General features: G+C 37.4%; 1 protein-coding gene across 1 annotated transcript in view; it reads left to right on the top strand.

Moving 5' to 3' along the window:
* Positions 1 to 19,540, top strand: part of LMBR1 (limb development membrane protein 1) — a 62,487-nt gene that overhangs the window by 30,266 nt on the left and 12,681 nt on the right. The window contains exons 6-9 of the mRNA XM_064703899.1: positions 12,181 to 12,307; positions 12,521 to 12,589; positions 13,727 to 13,791; positions 14,904 to 14,976. Coding sequence (XP_064559969.1) covers positions 12,181 to 12,307; positions 12,521 to 12,589; positions 13,727 to 13,791; positions 14,904 to 14,976 — 334 coding nt within the window. The remainder of the gene's footprint in view (positions 1 to 12,180; positions 12,308 to 12,520; positions 12,590 to 13,726; positions 13,792 to 14,903; positions 14,977 to 19,540) is intronic.

The following is a 19,540-nucleotide window of genomic DNA, read 5'->3' as shown; positions in this document are numbered from 1 at the left end:
AAGATTTGGCTGCAAAGCCCTGCCTGTGTCAGCAGCTGCAGCTTAAACTGAGCAGGGGATGCAGGTTCCTCACAAAATAGTGACATGCAGGGGTTTCTGCTTTTAGAGGCAGATTTCTTCCCTTCATCTCTTTTAAAAATATGTTTTGTAAGTAAAATTACTTATCTGGGGAGAGGGTGACAATTGAAGCTTTGCAAAAATACTGTTATTAATTTTGAAACTGCTTTTTTTGCTGTACTCTGTTGTTAGCTTGCTGAACAACCATAGTGTGTATGTCTTCCATCTCCTCAGTATTTTATTTGATCCACTTTATTAATAGCAATTACTTTTCCTGATCATTGCACTATGAAATAGGGCTGAACTGAGCTTAAGTTTCTGATGTATTGTGTTGCAGTGCATTGTATGTGCAAAATTCCAGGTAACTAAACACAGTAATAAATACAGTGAAAAGTGACCATGCTGCTTTTTTATGTATTGGTGTGTGTGAAAATTCTAATTTCTGTATTTTTCCTTACAGAAAATCTGTACTCCCAGCTTTGCTGTTTGTACCAGTAGAGCTTTGGTACAACTATAGGTGTAGACTACTGTAAAAGACATTTTACAGTGTGATGACAATGTAGGAAGCATGTTCAAAGTTAGCTTTGAAGTATTTACATTTAGAAACTTTTTCACTTCTCAAGCAGATTTCCATGGAAAGAAATTGTTCCTGTATTGCAAAACACTGGAAAATATGTGGAAGTTCTTTCCAATATGAAATTATCTCTAATTAAGATTAGTTTTTAAAATTTGCCGTGATTTTTCTGTAAAATGGATTTGGAGAGTTCAAGAATCTTGAACATTGTTTGCAAACAGTATTTGGTTGTGCTTTATGCTTACTTTTTCCTCTGACTGCAGTACCCACAGGCCACTGTGTGTATGGCTCTCCAAATAGTGTTGAGGTGCCCTGATGACAGTGGATGTTTATTTGGCATTTAAACTCATATTTATTTGTCTATAAAATCATTTAGCATGAACTGAGACTTTAGTGCTCTGATCTCTATGAAATGTTTACTGGTATGTAACTGAATTATTGTACATTATATTACAACCTATTTACTCATTCCATTAGTAATGCCAGAGACAAAAGTTGTTTAATCAGCCACATCAAAAGCAGCTGTTTGGGTTTGTATTTTTGACATAAATTAACATGTTAAGTTCAGATATGAAGTCCAGTTTTTAAACTGGAGCCCTTTAAAATGACACCACCTAAAATTTATTAGTTTGTTGTTTAGAAACGGATCCTGATAATTCTGGAATTTTGATTTGGAAAGTAGCATGATCATAGTTTTTCCATCTCCTAATTAAAATAAAAGTACACTTAGCTGACAATTGTACAAGCCCATAACATAATCTGTAGGATGTAAGGTGCAGAGTTAAGGACTGTATTTAAATGTAAATCTTGCATTAAGGATGGTGCCTATCCTGAACCTTTGTGTGATTGCTGTTTCCACCAAAGTCTCAGAAACAGCTTGTGCATGGCTAAATGTAGAATGTATTTGTAATTTGTCATGTAGAGGGTAGCCCCATCTAATACTAACAATGAGAAGAGCTTATGGAACAGCTGGGAAAGGAAAATGAGAAGGTTTATAACTTGTTAGCATGTAACATTGACAAGTGTCACACTAAACTCTGAAAACATGATAAAATTGCCGCTTTACGCTACCAAGTACTTCACTTACACTTCTGCAGAGAAAAAAAAAAATTCTTACCTTACAGGTATATATATATTAGCAAATTAGAGTCTGGTGAGTGTTTGGCCTGTTTTTGTGAATCTGTAACTCTACTGTAGATTAGTGTAAAAATGAAAATACTTTTGTAAAAGTGATGTCTGCTGTCCTTTCATAGTGGCTGTAAGAGCATGAAAATTACTACAGGTAAGTCAAAAGAGGTTGGGAATCCTAGTTGTGTTATTTTTTTTGTATTTCAAAACACTTTTTTTTTTTTTTTTGGCCTAAATGTCTGTATTTAGACATTTAGTATCAAAGGCTGTGCAGGACAGGTAAATAACAACCATGTATTTGTCAGCTTAAGGCCATACCATGTTTCACTGAGAGTGAGATAAAAAGAAATTCAAGAATCAGTGGCCAGGAGAGAGGAACTTGTTAGGTGAGGAATAATGGCTTAATGTGAATTTGGTTTTGTAGATATAAAAAATATTCTATCAGGTTTTTATAAGATTTCTTGCTTAAGTCAGTATAGACAAAAATCTGCCTTTTTTATGTTAGCATAGGAGATTGGTGGTTTGTTGAATATAAGTAACAGTTCTGTATCTGGGGACAGCTGAGGGGGAAATAAGGCAATGTTGGTTGTTGCACACATTGGATCAAGATGTGATGAGATGTGATCTGTGCTCAGTTTCATTGAAGTAGTTAAATGTCAGTTGGTTACTTCCATAAATTAGATGGTACTTCGTTTAAAGAGGCCTCATGGAAGGTACAAAAAGTAGGCTACCAGGAGATAAGCTGATGGTAAAGTTTATTTGGTGCAGCTTTTCTGCACTGGCTGCCTCACTGCCACTTCGTTATCTGGGCAGGGGTTCAGCCTTTCTGCAGCTGTGGATGGAGCTGAGATTATAATTACTTTTTTTGACCAATTTTGTAATGTAGATAGAAAATCAAAATGTGTCAGATTAGTTTGTGTTCTGGCAGTGTTTTAATATATTTGAGCTATGGAAATTCATAGTTGAGCTGATGATGTATTTTTATCCCAGTATCACTAACAGCAAGATGAACCTAGTATTGGGATAAAAATACTGCACAAAGAAAATGGTGTTATTTTGAAAAGTGGTTTTCTGACTGACTTCTCTAGCATGCTGTGAAAACTGCATTAAGTGACACATTATGAGTAGATAGAGGCATCAGTAAAATGCCTCACTTTTGGAAGCCAGCTCTGGAGCATTAGTTGTTCCACCTCACCCCAGGCAGGAATGGGCTGCATCTCTGAACTTTTGTGCTTTCCCCACGCCCACATTGCCCTGAACTTGCACGTTTGTGCTGTATGTAGCAAGTTTGTGCTTTGCAGAATTTCCACAGCTTCTGCTAACAGCCTTAACACGTAGCTGGAAGCCTGCAAATGGAATAAGAGAATATTTTCCTTTGCTGCTCTCTTACTGGATAAATTGAGGGGGTTTTTTGCAGTTTTTGTTTGGTTTTAGGATAGCCTACAGAGTTCTGCACGAGCAAAAATGTTAAAACATGTTTAAACATGTTAAATACTTCTACTACTTGTAAAGTGTACAAATGGTACAGCTACCAATGCTAAGCTTGAATCTCTTATTTTATCACTGATGTAAACTGAAGCACTGGCTTCTAAAATATTCTTCTTAAGACGCTTATTTTTAGGCAGAAATAAGTAGCTTTTAAATTTAGTTTGGATGGAACATTCTTAATACCCGCTATAGACCCTTCTCTTTGTAGTAAATGATAGCTGTGTATCAAAAATCCAGAGATGTATTTTTTAAAATTATTTTACTTATCAGTTTATAGTAAAATTCATGTAACAATTTAATTTAAAACTGAAATGTTTCATGGAAAATTTGCCATCCTTTGGGAAGGAATTATTCACACATGCAAGATCCCTGAAATAGCTGTGATCCAGACCCCTTTCTTAGTCAGTGGAAACAGGCAAAGAATTTGGCATGTCTGAGTTTGGCATATCTGAGAGGCACACTGCCTTCAAGAGGCAATGTTAGCATCTTCCCATCTCAGTGTGTTTGGATTTATTTCAATAAATGGTCAGAAACATTCAATTGATTTGCTGTTAGTTTTAGTTGGAGGATATAATTTGTTTTATATAAGTGGCTGGTTTATGCATGAGGACTGTCTTAGTAAGATTTGAATATTTAAATGTTTCCACTTTAGTCAGGGTCTTCATTTGAGCCTCCATTGAGCCTCCATCAAGTAGTGGCTGTTCAGAACAAGCAGAACTTTGTCTCTATTTTAAATCTATTTATGCACTTTTGTTGCTTTATAATAAAATTTAAAAATGCTTTACAGATTTACTATACTTGTAATTTTAATTCACAGAAGAAAATTTCCAGGGAATTTTATATTAAAAGTTGAAAGGTTTAATATAATTGTCTTAATCATTGAAAGGCAATAAATGTTTTTCTAATGGATTTTCATTTATTAAATGAAACTTTACTAGGCAGATACCACTTGTCATTCCTTCTCTGAAAGCAGTGCGTTTTTGATCCTTATAACCATGTGATATTTAGACCTGTAGTCTGTATTTTTTATTTAATATTACTAAAATTACTTCATGTTATGGATTGCTCTGTATTAGGAATCACTTATTCTGAACTGACAAGGAAGGAGCTTACACATCTGTAGTTAAAATCTGTGAGGCAGACAACAATTTTATTTACAAAGGAGGGGAGGGGGGAAAACCAAAGACTTTCTCCCATCCCTGTATTTTGTTTTTTTTGTACCTTTTTCAAGAGTTTCCCAGCTTATTAATGGGAACTTCCAGCATTCTGGTGCTTTGGCCAGTTCCTAGAAGTTCCTTTCTTCTTGGGCTTATTCACCCTCTCAGGGCATTAGTAATAGACATGACTTCAGGGGATTTACTTTTGTTTTCTTTATTTATTTTAGAACATTAAAAGTGACCTTTGTGCTTGTACATGTCATTTGCTTTTGGTAACTGTCTTCAGGGTTTCATTCTGCCAAAACACAATCACAAATTCCAAGTCTTAATGTTACTTATCTTAGTGCTCTGCCAAGCTACAAAGAAGTTGGAAAGCATCTATTTGTCTTCCTATCAGGCCAGTCTAGCAGGAAAGATTCTTTCTGATCCAAAAGTAAATGATTAGAGGGAGACTCACAGTGTCAGAAATCCCACAGATCCATGTTGTTGTTGCAGGTGGCATTGGAAAGTCTGGGAAATTTGGAAGGTGGAGGGAGTGCATCATCTCAGAGCTAATTAGTGAGAGCCGGGCTAGTGAATGGAACAACAGAACAAATTCTGAGGGAAAGGGGTAACACTGGGACAGTGACCATTTTATTGTGATTATCTTTTCATTTCTCATTTCCCTTCTCCCCAGAAGGTTTGGGTTGGATGTTCACAGCTCTGCATCCATCCCCTTTAGGGTGCACTGCAGCAGGGTAGTTGTGTGCATCTGACAGCCGTAGGTTGTGATTATTTTATTCCAGTTACTGTCTGCTTGCATTTTGGCTGCTATTCTGTCTAGCTTTTCCTCATTTTAAGAAATTGCTATGTATTTGTATTCTGGTATGTATTCTGACACAAAATCTGTAAGCAATAAGACTTCAAATGTACTATTTCTCTGTTAAGTTTACAAGAGTGATGCCTAATGTGGAAGAGCATCTTTGCTTGAGTTATTTCAATCCATATATTTGAAACAGTGCCTTAACTGCTAGACAATAAAGAATCCCACCTTATCATTCTCACTGGAGTCCATCTTGCATTGGATAATTAAATAGATCCTAGGGAAAAAAGTGAGAAACAACTGGTTTTTATTCTGGTCCCAAGGACTCAGATCTTCAAGGAGTCCTTGGTTCTTAGGTTATTTCACGGAGTTATTTGTGTGCAGTGGTGTCATCAGGATCGTTTGGACCCCAAACTATGTTATAACATTGTGGTTTGGATGCTCCTCTGAGACACTGAAGAAGGGAGCATCAGTTTTTTTGGCAGAGGAGTCACTGCAGAGAGTGTACTGGATCCTGAATAGGTGGCCTCCTCCCCAGGCTGTTTAGTAAAGACATCTTTTTCTTGAACTTGAGGGATTTTTGGTCCTTCACTTCCAACATGTCTTTAGCCAGTACCCAAAGAGATAATTTTGGTTTTTTTTCCAACAAAACTTTAATTTTTCTGGGTTTTCAGAATTATCTGGATTTTGTTACTTATCTTGTGTGGCTGTTAAGTTTGATAAGTTCAGTGTTTTGGCTGCCTACTCTTGCTCGCATGGTAACAACTGTGAAACCATTAGAGAAAGGATACTAACAGAAAAATCAGCTGAAAGTTGCTGGGAATGTTTTATGACTGAATTTTTCATGCTTGTATTGTGTAGAAAATAAATATAAGCTTTAAAATACACTTGTGATGAAAAGTGCTCATTTTAATCTTAAAATCCCTGTAGGCTGTGAAGATTCTGTGAGGGAAGAGGAGGTGTGGGGGAAGACACAGTCAGTGATATAGTCTGAAGTATTTGGTTCTTGTATGGGCAAGGAAATGTTGGTTTTCTTTTTCCCCTACTTGAATCTGATACCTGGATATATTACTTCTTGATTAAAATTTCTTACCTTGCTTCATGAAGGTTCTGAGTCATTAGCAGCTACATTTTTAAAATGAACTGATTTTTCTTAAAACTACAGCATGTGTTTTTGACTTAATTTGTGCAGTCTCAGGAGGTAGTGACCCCTTGACCAAATATCAGTGTGCTAAATGTGGGATGTGTTTAATGCTTCCTGATGCAAAGTTGTTCTCCTTCACTTATTAAAAACTTGTTTGTGGACTGCCTTGACTAGGTCACAGCAAGGATGGCTCCAAGTCTGGTGTCAAACCATAGAAAGGGGTGAAATGCTTGACACTCATCTCTTCACTAATGCTAACAAATTGAGAAAGAGGGGGTGTCTCATGCTAAAAGTGTAATTGGGGTTAATATATAACATCCCCAACCTCATACCCAGTGAAATCCTCCCTTCTTTAGTGCCTCCACTTCTCCTGCAGATGTTATCATGTGTGTTTGTTGCCATCAGCCCCTCACTGAACAAATCTGGAGGTTACTAAGGCTCCTTTCTGTCACGTGAGAACAATGGGCCTCATGTGTACTTTAAATGTGCCACGATTGCAGAAATGTCTCCCAGGCTTTCCCCATGGGTCAGGGCATGGTGGAAAAAGTGATGTTTACCTACCTTGCAAGAGGTCAAGATGTCCAAGCAGAACTGTGTTCACATATTCAGCACCATAGAAACGATGTTAGAACTCTCTGGTTTTGTGTGTAACATGTAATTTTTATTTCATTGATGATAGGGTGTTTTATTACTTTTTTCTTGCACAATTTGCAACCTGATTAAAATGTGGAATTAATAAAAGGCATTCCGTGTCCTGAATTAGCAATGTAGATCCAAAAATGTCCATTTTATAGGGGCTAATAATATGTTCATCAAAATCTCTATAATCAGGTAATGTACCAACAAAGAAATGCTTTTTCTTAAATTAAGGATGGAGCTGTAGTTCTTTCACTTTACCAGGAATTTTGCCTCTTGCAAAAAGATTATATACTGAAAGGTTTTCTGATCATTCATCAGCATTAAAACAACAGAACTCTTGGTAAATGTCTCAATGTATATGTTAAAATCCATATAGCATTAGACAGCATTAAAAACTATGCTTAAAATTAGAATAATATTTTTAGAAGAAGAATATTTTTCCTCACCATATGTGTCTCCTCACAGCTGGCAGAGTAAAAAATCAGCAACAAATGGCTCGATTGTTTTCATTTATTTAATAATTCTTTAATGAAAAATAACATCTTGTGATTTTCTGGCCCAAGTTGTGCCACATTACCTTCCACAGTGTCTCTCCTGGAATATGGTGCATGTCTTAGCAATACTTAGCATTGCTAGAATGGCAGTTTTCAGAGATTTCCTTTTAAACTTTTCAGAGTTTTCATGTGGCTCTTAATGGGGAGAGGAGCAGGCAGGAGGTTTCTTGTGCTGTCCTTGTGAGTCAGGAGAGATCCCTGTGCCCTGCTGGTCTTGTGAGGGGCCTGAACCTGATCGGCAGTGAGCAGGGCAAGGTCTTCACTTGTTACTGGTGCCAGATTAATGGCAAAGCATTTTGTGTTGTTACATTTGTATAATTAAAAGTAATTACAGAATTTTAAATGGAGGAAAAAACCACCCAACACTTTTGCCTCCCATTATCAAGAATTTTTCCTTTTCTTTGTTGAAAAGCTCTAAGGACCTATCACCACACATGTTCTCTTCTAAAGTGAAACCAGTCTCTAGGTGTTGTGTTGACACATATATCTGGAAAAGTCTTTAATGTTTTGTAAGTGGCATAATAATCATCCCTCAACACAATTGTACTGCAGGGAGAGGTGGTTTCCTTGGTAATTATGCTGAGTTGCTTGTATGACATCTGTTATTCCTTCAGGACTGTTGTTGCCATTTGTACTTCATTGGGTTTTTCAGATGAAGGATTACCTTTTTTGGCCATGTGCTGTTTTTTAATATCTCTTGGCTATTTGTCATCTGGGATGAGTTATCTGTGTTAATCATAATAGAAAAGAAGCATGGTATGATTTTGATGATACAGATTAGCAATTAAAAATTTGTCAGGACACTTCTAAAACAATTAAAATCTTTCCTGCTAAAATTAGACTTTTCTGGAAACATGAACCTTAGGCCTGGTGCTCCAGGCAGCATAAGTAGTTCAGGATTAAGCTATAAAAACTTCTGATTGTCTTGACAATTGAATTTTAAAGAATTAGAAGTCTGAGAGTCAGGTATCTCTAAGGCTGTACAAACCACAAGATCCTTAGAATGTGTTTGTAGGACAGCTTTTATTTGTAGGCAGGCCTTGAGAGCTTCAAATGCTCTCTTTTTCCCACTCCCCCCATTAGAGAAGAGAGAAGATGACAGATATTACTGAACTCCTGGCAAGTTGCAGTCTGCTGGGATTGATGTGTTAAATATCTTTCCTTTAATAAAATACTTCACTTGGTTAAGTGCTCATGTTAAAGAACTTGGTGGATTTTAAAAATATACTGTGAGTGAAAGTGTAGGTGAGCTGTGTGGACCCATAAGCTGTGAAACTTTGAAGTTTAAAAAAATAATTTGCGGGGTTTGAGGGTATAATCTGTCAGTCCTTTTCCCCCAATTTTCTTGATAAATAGCTAAATTACAGTTTCTCTTGGATTAGAGTAATTTGCTTCCAAAAGTTTTTATCGTATTTTTTTTTTAATCTTCCACAAGAGACTCCTTTAATATGTCAGCCTGGAAGGTGTCTGACTTCTGCTTAGGGACAGCAGGGAGCCACTCAGGGCATTGATCTGCAGGAGTGGCTTTTGCTTTATGGATAATCTGAAAATCAGCTGGTAGAATTTGTAAGGTGTTGAGTGTGTTTTGTTTTCCTGTTCAGAATTACCAGAGATGTTATAGGCTTGTAGTGCAATGATAGTTGATGCTTTATTCTAGACACTTTCATGTAAAAAGACATCAAAGTGGAGAGCTACTAAAACCAAAATCACTGTTGAGAAAGAGAAGTACTGCCTTCCTTCAAACTGTCAAGGTGTTCTTGCTTCCTAAACACTGATCCTGAGTCCATTTTGGGAATGTGTCCCTCTCCTTTACTGATACGCAGGGAAGTTGATGTATGAACTGAAGACCAAAGATCAGAATCTTTCCAACACTTCTGCCTTTCTTTTTAGCATGCATTAGTTTTTTTATAATTTTGTTCTTTGTGGTCCAGGTCATCTCTCTCTCCCTCTTGGTGTACACAGCCTTCACTCTTCTCTGCATGTCCCTGGAGAGTAGGAGTAACCCCAGTGTGTACAAAAGTGAGGGTGCTTTCTGAAACTCTTCTCTCTGTTCATGTCACTCTTCATTTTTTTTTTCCCTCTGATACCTTCAGGGAGTGTTTGAAGAACCAACCATGCTTTATATTACTTCATCTGTTTCCATTGATGAAAATGTGTCCTGGTTACAGATTCAAATTTTCTGATCTTAGAGTGATGAATAGTCTTTCTAATAGTAGGCTTTGTTTAGACAAGATTTTTTTAAAAAGGATTGTATTTTTCCAGGTCTTCTTACTTCTCTTATTTCTTTCCCACTCTTTTCCTCTCATGCACAGAAATGTAACCTGAAGTTGTAGCAGTATTCTTAGTGTACAGCAGGGGGTGTGTGAAAGCCCACCACCTTAAGATGCATTTCCATTGACCACTTAATTTTATAATGTCGAGCTTAATTACATTTTGTGTATTTTGTGATTTTTTTTTTTAACTCCTCTAACTTAATCAGGATCCCAGCATTATTTGACCAATGAAAAATAAATGTCAAATGAAAATTTGACTGCCTTAAAATAGAAGTACTCCAGGGGGCAGCTTGTATTACTGAAAATGAAGCCAGAGGTTGTCCAGAGAGGTTTTGGAGTCTCCAAGCTTGGAGGACTCGAAAGATTCCTGGGCAACCAGGTTTTGGTATCTCTGCTTGAGCTGGGGGTGGACCAGGTGACCTCTGAAGGCCCTTGCCAACCTTAATCATCCTGTGATTCTCCAGAGGTTTTCTCCATTTGCATGGGGGAAATTTCAGTACCTTTCATTCCTTTCAAATAGCAGCTATTTGGCAAGTACTCTAATGTATGTAAGTATGAACTAATGTGCCTGGAACATTAATGTTTTCACAGGGCACAGCCTTATGGGTGCCTAATTGAGATTAAGTATTTACCTATGTGCTTTAAGTGTCTTAATTTCTTTTTTTATCCTGGACCATTACCAAGTATTCATTAGTGTCTATGACAGAATATTTCTATTTATCACTTACTAAGTTCTTTTAAAGTATTATGATTTCACTATATTTAAATGAGTGTGAATCCTAGTTTGTGTGTGCTGTGCAATATAAAAATTCTTCTGCCCTGAGCAGAATGGAGAGAGTTATCAGTGGTAATCTTCCTGTTCTGCAGAGGACTGGTGGAGGGGAAGAACTGGGGTGCTACAAGAGATCAGTGCTCATGGTTAGGATGCCTGGGGTCCTCATTCATGGTTGGATATCAGTGATTATGTAGAGAGCATAATTTTTAGGGTAAATGTCATATAAAGATTACCCTTAAGTAAATGCCTAGTTAAGCAGTGAGGGAAGATGTGATAAAAATAGAAACAATAATAAAGTAAAACAAATTTTCTGCTTTTAACTATCAAGTAGTCCTTGCAATGAAATATCCCCAAGTTGGGGTGAACCTGTATGAAAAACAAGTTGGATTTGCTGGTGGAGATGTACAAAGAAAAGTAAAATTGTTATTTAAATATCAGTCTGGTAGTTCCTTAATGGCATGGATGCTTGAAGAAAGCACCCCAATCACTGTTGCTCAAAATTAGTTAAATTAGTGATATCATTAAAAAGTAAATCTGATTTTTTGGTGTTATTTGGTGTTATTTTTTGGTTATTTGGTATATTGTATATACGCACGCCTATATACGCACGCCTATATACGCACGCCTATATACGCACGCCTATATACGCACGCCTATATACGCACGCCTATATACGCACGCCTATATACGCACGCCTATATACGCACGTCTATATACGCACGCCTATATACGCACGCCTATATACGCACGCCTATATACGCACGCCTATATACGCACGCCTATATACGCACGCCTATATACGCACGCCTATATACGCACGCCTATATACGCACGCCTATATACGCACGCCTATATACGCACGCCTATATACGCACGTCTATATACATGTGTATATGTATATATATGTGTATATATATATACATACACACACACACACATATATATATGTATCTGCGAATGTAGCATCAGCTGTCCGAGCGTTGTTCCCTTTTTCGGAGGTGAGCCCTGCGTGTGCCCGGCGGGGCCGTGCGGGAGCGGCAGTTCCTCCGCCGAGCGCTGGAGGGCTCCGCAGACTGACGGCTGCCCAGCGATTTCAGGGGAATCGCTGCATTGTACCTGCGCGGGGTTTAATGCTTGCCGGGCTATTTGGCTATTTGCCATAATTGGCTTTCCATTCCCTTGATTGGGATCATAGATAAAAATTTGCTAATCCACTTTCTTTGCTGAAAGTATTAGAAAAGTAATCCATCTTTTAAAAATGCTCGAACAAAATCATATGGTATAAAGAGTACTTTATGGAATAATGAGATTAATGAGAACTGTAAGGCATATGCAATTTAAAACGTTTTTCTTTGGGTTTAAGGGGAAAAATGCAATCTGGGCACTATAAAGCCATAAGTACTTCCTTTTTTTATGCACTACCTTTTAAATGTGCATTACATGTTTTGCTTTTGTCTGTGATAAAATGTGAGTATGTATTTAGGAAGAAGGATCTGCTATTTACTTGTAATTTTAAGAAGGTTTGAAAATACCTGATTCAAACATCTTGGCTGTGTTTTTTTCCTCCCTCTCCCCTCTTCTGCCCATAGGGCATCAGAGCAAGGATTTTGGAAACCCTTGTAATGCTCATTCTTCTTGCACTGCTTATCCTTGGAATCGTATGGGTGGCTTCAGCACTCATAGACAATGATGCTGCCAGTATGGAGTCTTTATATGGTATGGAGTGCAAAAGAATCTTCACTCTGTTTTATTGTAAATACAGAAATGCAGGATTACGGTTAAATGTATTTCTATTATATGCTATGTGAGTATTGCCCAGGTTGTGAAGGAGGTGTCTTAATTCAGTCAGCACCATTTTGATGTTAAATTCTGTGACATAAGTAGCCTCTTGGTAATTAGCTAACGCTGTGCTCAATGTTTTCTTTACAGACCTCTGGGAATTCTACCTCCCATATTTATATTCCTGTATATCACTGATGGGATGCTTGTTACTTCTGTGTAAGTATTTTCCTCATTATTCCAAAAGATGAATGGTGTTATGGTGGGAGATTTTTTTGTGTATTGTGTTCAATTTTTTTATGGTTAAAAAACCAGTTTTGATTGTGAAAGTTAAGTGGGATTTTCTTTTTTTTTGATTAAATTTAAATTTAGGTGTGAATTTGTTAGGTTTGAGTTCTGAAGTTTAAATAAATGGTACCTTAGATTTTCAATTTTTGAGAAACTTTCCAACTCACCCAATTTTGACTAATAACTTGTTAAAGCAGGTAGTTGAAAAATAGGGGCTCTATTCTGCAAAGAAAAGCACAATTTTTAAATGTAATGTCTGCAGGAGGCTGGTAGTATGGTGAGAAAATGATTTTGGAACATTTTGTCCTATATTCAGTAAACTACCATTCTTCCTTTTGTAACTGAAAATGTTGCTGTAGAGGCAGGAGTTGGAAGACTGCAGCCAGCTTTCATAATCACACAGCTGGGCTCTGGCCAGTCTGCAGGGCAGTTACACAATTGCATCTGAAACAAATGCTGTGAAAACCCAACTTTACACTGACTGCTCCTAGCCAGAGTTCAGTCATCCATGTTCAGGGGAATAAGAAGCATGATGGAAGGCTCCAAATTCTACTTATAATCTCTGCCCCTTCCTTGAATAATTTCTAGAAAATTGCTGAGAGGAACAGAACATCTCCCTTTCTAGATTACTGTGGTTTCATCCCTTCTCCAAGCTTGACAGGTTCAAAGCTTACATGGGGCTGTCACTGTGGAGAAAGGGTGGGGAATGATAATTTATGATATCCTTTAAACAGATCTATGAAAGAGACCTCAGTGAGTCTCCTTAGGTTCTCTGTATGTGCAGGTTCTCAAATCCACTTTGGAGGAGGGTGGGAGGATTAAACAATGGGATTCTCAACATCTTGTGCAGGCTGTTCCAGAGTGGCATTCACAGAGGTGCTTAACACTTTAATGGGAAGTTGGTTTAGCAAACTTCCAATCTGCCCTGCAGTTTGCTTCAGCAGAGCTGAAACTCAGCCTCTTTTCTGGGGCTGTTGTAAACCAGTTCAGTGTAATTATTGTGACTAAATGCCAGATTTTGGAGATGTGTAATTTAAGCAAATCCCAAATGCTCTTCTTCCCTTGCAGTGTGCACGCCAGTGGGGCTCTCGAGGATGTTTACAGTAATGGGTCAGTTGCTGGTGAAACCAACAGTAAGTGCTCCCCAGTTCTGTCCTCCTGTGCTCCCCAGTTCTGTCCTCCTGTGCTACACAATTCTGTCCTGCTGTGCTACCTATGAGAAGGTGGAATGGTATTTGGGTACTTTCATCTAGAATGCTTACACTTCTACAGAACTCTTCGGTTCATCACTTTCTAGAACCACTATTTAAGTACTCATCTCACATTTTTCATATAGCACAAAAGCCTGTTTTTTCCCCAAAGCTTTTCTTATAATAATACAGACTTCCTCTGATTTTTCGATTTATGTCAATGCTACTAATATTTATTAGCAGTATTTCCTGCTGTGTTTTACCAGTGCCTGAAAAATGTGGGCATATTCTGAGTTCAGTAGCAAAGAACACAAGAGCAAACAAAGTCTGGATAACAAAAAGGGTACCTGGGGTATACACAGATAGGTGAAATGTGGGTAGTTGTCATCTTTAGGAGCTTGTTACACAGAGATGCTCTTTGGTTCATGGTCTGAATGCTGTGAGGGAAGGGAGAAGTTTGTACCACATACAGATGCTCTAGTGACTTCAGTGTTGCATGTCCTAGTTTGTAGTTACTAAAATTTGGGTGCACTTAGATCTTGCTTTCCTTTTCATTAATCGGTTCAACCCTGTAAATACAAAGAAAATACCTACTGTTTTTATCTCTAGTCTCAAAGCACCTGGTAGCAGAGATAGACTGACTTCATTTATTTGGTTTTAGCTTATAGCAATTTATATTTTCATGAAATACTGGCTTATGTGAAAAGTTTCTTTTTAATACAATTTTTCAAAATCTTTAGTAATTTTTGTTTAAATTGTATGTGAAGTTTGATATGGTTTGAATGTAGATCAGACATACTGTTCTGTCTCTTTAGATTGAAACTGAACATAAAAGCCTTAACTCAAAATCAAAACTTTAACTTTGCTTACAGTAAAGATACAGTTGTGTAACAGAATGGAATAATCTGTGAAGTTCTCATTTGTGTCACTATTGTAAAGTTGTAGACTGTGTATTTAAAGTACAGGTTACAGGAGCAAAGTCAATCTGATTGTGAGTGCAGTCAGGAAAACAAGTGTCTCTGATACTCAGTTCATGTTTCTGTTTGCAAATACAGATCCTGGAAGACCTAGATGAGCAGATGTATATCATCACTTTAGAGGAAGAAGCAATTCAGAGGAAGCTTAATGGTATGTATGCTATACCTGTAATGGTACTGCATCAGATACAGTATTAGAGTGGTTCTGGTCAGGAGTCTCTGTTGGTCAGCCTCTTCTCTCAAACCAGAAAATTTCAACATCTTAGCCTGTAGCAGTTGTTACAGGTGTACATTTCCTCACCAGGTTTTCCAAGATTGGTTCTTGTCTGTGTGTGGTTTGCTTTGGTTTTGTTTTTGAGTTGTTCATCAGCTCTCTAATGTGGGAATCTTCTGAGCCTGAGAAAGCAATTGAGTCATTGTCCAGACCCACCCACCTTTCTGCAAAATAGGTTGGATTGGTAAATTACTCTATTTCAGCCTTGTTTGAAGGACAATGAGCTTAGCAAGAGGCTTGACTTCCTATTATACGAGTTTTTGTTTCTAATTTGGAGGATTTTTTGTGTTTTGGTTGATTGTTATTTAAAATCATAGGTAGTAATCCATTAAAAATCAGAGCACTCCATTATATTCTAGGAGTTATTTGGTGAATTTAATAAATAAAAACATTCTGTTAATAAGTAATGAAAATTAATAATTAGAAGAATGTTTTTAGACTTACTGTATTTAGTCTTAAAATTTTGCATTTCTTGATAAGGTTTTTGTTATGAAGTGTTTAAAAACATGAAGTATGAAGCAAAGTATGAAGTTTTGACTTAGAATAGAAAGGAGTGTTTCAACAGGTAGGCACCACTTATGGAAAATTTATTGGTTCTATAAACCTGGAAATCGTGTTGTACAAATCTTCTGACTTGCTTTTAACTGTATGGATAAGCCATCCATCCATAATTTATGCAATTACTGCAGTTTTAAAAACAAAGGAATTTTCATGTAAAGACAGCACAACAATGTATGGGTCATGATGACTTATTGTAGCCTCAATTTTTAAAATTTCCTGGTTTTTCTCTCCTGCTTTTCAGTCTTCTGTCATATATCTTAAGCTTTCCTTCTCTTAGGTCTCATTAAGTCTCCTTTCAAAGTTGCTTGGTCAGGGGAAGTACCTTTGACAGCAGAGATCATGATGGTCATCTTTACTCCAGGGCTTAAAATTCCTGGAGGAGTAGTGATTTCCTCGTGCTGAAATCAGTCATAACTTCAGTTTAAAAGTAACATTCACCTTTTCAGGTGTTTATAGTGACACACTATGTGTGCATTTACACACAGACACACAAAAAGGTGCAGGCAGTGAGTGTCTTTGAAGCTGTGATGGGGTGATGATAATCATTCTGTGTGTTTGATGTTAGCTGGGAACTGTAAAATATTTGTTACTGAATATTTTATGTTGTCATGGTGATTCTACTTGTGTACAACACAGAGCAGTGACCCAGTAGTTATTCAGGAATCTGTTGGAAGCAGTGTTCAGATGGGGAATGTGATTATTTAGGTGATGCTTGGCTGCTCTTTTTCTTGCAGAAATCTCTCAAGAGTTGCTTATATTGCAGTTTGATATCACTTGTAGAGTGGACCTGGGCTATTTGTAGGTGCCTACTAACTGGGTATGGATTTAGGATGTGTGCCAAGAGACTGGATTTGCTTTCAGCACGTGCCTTGGTATTCAGAGAGAAGTGGAGCTGAGCCCACCCATATTCCATGGAGCACTCACCAGCCTGCTCTTGAGCAGTGAAAGACTCAAGAGCAGGGTTTAAAGTCCTGAGACAGGAGAGGAACTGGATTTCCTCTCTTTCAGTGCTGAGGGAATGACATTGACACCCCCAAAAGGAATGCTTGAAAACCCGTAGGTTGGTGTACAGAGAAAATGAATGGAGTTAAGATAAAAAGTAAATGAAAATCTAAACTTGCATATAGCATGTAGTTGGGGCAGGATGTTATATGTGCAGGAAGATACTTTGCAGGATTTTTGTAGTAGTTACTTTAGCAAATTTAAGCACAGTTCTCATTATGGTGAGCATGGAAATCTTCATCTTCTCTTCCAGAAGCCTTTCTAATACATACAAATTATGTCAGTAGCATTGACATCATTATAGCCAGAACTATGAAGGGTCATGTTTACCATGTTTATTGCATTTTAAAAAGGGTATAAATGGGGGTGGTGCTAATTACATCAGTACAAGGTGTCTGTGATGCTAGAGGCCATAATCTGTGTTTTAGCACACAGATTGTCACTGTTGCTGCATCACACTGGATATATTCAGCTACACATTTCCTCTGCCATAGCTGTTACAACTCTCCCACCATGTTGGTGGTGGAATCCATGGTGCTTAAGTAACCCTGTTGGGCAGGTTTCCAGTAAAGTGCTCTGAAATTAAATACTTTATTTATATGTATAACTAAAGAGTTGAATTTTGATTAAAATGAAGAGGACCAGAGCAGAGGCTTAAGTGATACCTGATGATTGTAAAGCTTTTCATATTTGAAAATAAATCTATCTGTGAAACTGTAGATCTTCTTTGTGGGAACTAATTTTCTTCCTCCTCAGGTGTCTGCAGTGTCTAACTGAAAATCAGAGGAGGAGGGAGGGGAAAGTTTGATTGTGTTATCTACCCCAGTATTTTTATCTATTGAAGAGATACTGGGCTTTGGGAAAATGTTTGTTTCCAGTGTATTATATTTCAGTACCCACATCACTCCTACAGTTGAAAAATAAAGCTGGGACTTTTTTATATTAAAAGAAAAAAGTTGCCTTGAGCTATTAGTTTTCCTGAATCCAAAGAGATGGGTGGGGTAGGATCAAAAATACTTACTTGATCAAAGTTATTGGCTCTGAAGGTATCCTTACCTATGTAAGAAAGATGAAAGGTGTTGTTTTTATTGCACACTAGTAACAGTGTAATTTTGAACTAATTGGTGGTGAACTGCCAATCACCTTGGGGGAATGCAAATAGATACTCTTACAATTTCCTTTGAGGTACTGAAATCTTATGTCGGGGCTGGAAGAAAAACAGAATAATACCGTTAAATTGACCTTAAATGAGCTGCTTTGTGGCTTTCTTGGAGAATCCCTTCTAACTTTTCATTGCTAGTCCAAACAAGTCTCGTCTACCAATTTGATTTATTGGCTAGACAGCGCTGACATTGAACTTTGTGCGTGTTTGAAATAAAGCTAATGTTAGAGAGCTTTTAAGAATTTAGCTGCATCCTTTCCAAATACTCTTTTGACTGATCTGAAACCTTGCCTCTCTCATAAAATATCCTTTTGTATAGCAACCTGTTGTTTGCAACTGTTTTTAAGGAGGAACTACAACAGCACTTAGATATGATTCAGAATTTCTACTGACCTGTGTCTTAGGGACCTTCTGTGATGATGCTGATTTGTTGGATAGACTCCCATGAAATCAGTGTTTTCAACTCTGGATTTTTATGTTGACGGGAGAAAAAAACATATATATTGAACTGAGCTTTTCCTCAGAGACTCATAAATCAGTTACAGAAAAGAAGAAAACATCAGATGCTGACTTGAGTTTTCCTTCTTGTGCAGCCACTTCCATAAAAGTTCTTTTCCCACTGAGCTCTATTGCTGTTCTTTTTCCCACCTAACAATAATTAGTCATTCCATAAAACAGATGTTTCAGAGTTTTCTGGGGGAAATGCATCATTACAAAAGCTTATTTTTATAGTGATAATTAGCTTGGGTTTTTTAAAGACTTTTTCTGAAAACCTGTGTATTATGATTAATTTTTGAAAAACCAGAGAAATGGAACTGACATTTGTATTTCAGGCACTTCAACTGATCAGATGTAATAGAACAGTGTCTGTAGGTCTTACTGAATAGTCCTGAGATTAGAGATATTTATGTATTTGAAGCCCTGCAAATATTATCCCATACTCATTATGTCACTGATATCCAAGATAAATGTTTAGAGAAAGCACAGAAGTTACTTGTGATATGCAAAAATGTGTGTGAAAGAAACATTCAGTAATTTCAGTGAAACATTTAAAATTTTAAACCGTTGGATGTTTCATTGGTGATTTAACTGCATTGAACAAAATCAGTATTTCATAGTCTGCAATAAGAAGAGTCACCTTTTTTCTTGTATTGAGGTTGCTGGATGGATGAGGAGACAACAGAAAATAAGGAAATAATGAGACTGGACTACGAAGTAGTGTTGCTGTGCCAGCAGCCTAAGTGCTGTTTAGATTTTGTAGGAAAGTGATCAAGATATCAAATAAAAGCCTGGACAAGAATATTAATCTGCTATAAATTTATTAGAGACTGTTTAAAAAACGTCAATGGAGCATGGTGCTCTTGCAGGTTAGCCCATGGCCAGAGGTGGGGCTGAGGGTAGGGAATGGCCAGCAGGTGAAAGGTGTGAATGTAAATCAGCAAAACAACAACAGAGAAGACTTTGAACCAAAGACCTTGAACTGTCACTGCCGTGGTGTATTATTGCAGAGTGAAATTGGCCTGGAATAGACAGGGAAAATATGAGCCCTTAACTTATTTTCAGGTGAGATTGCCCCACTTTCATCCCTTTTACTTCTGAACAAAGGCGAGTGGAGAGTTTTTAACTTATCCCAGGCAGAATATTTCCAGGTTGTGATTGCAGAGTGAAAGCTAAAGCAGAAATAATGGGATGGGAAGTGAAACAGCAGATTTGTAG

The sequence above is a fragment of the Zonotrichia leucophrys genome, chromosome 2, assembly GCF_028769735.1.
Source record: "Zonotrichia leucophrys gambelii isolate GWCS_2022_RI chromosome 2, RI_Zleu_2.0, whole genome shotgun sequence".
Classification (NCBI taxonomy): Eukaryota; Metazoa; Chordata; class Aves; order Passeriformes; family Passerellidae; genus Zonotrichia; species Zonotrichia leucophrys.
This window is presented reverse-complemented; position numbering and strand designations above follow the sequence as displayed.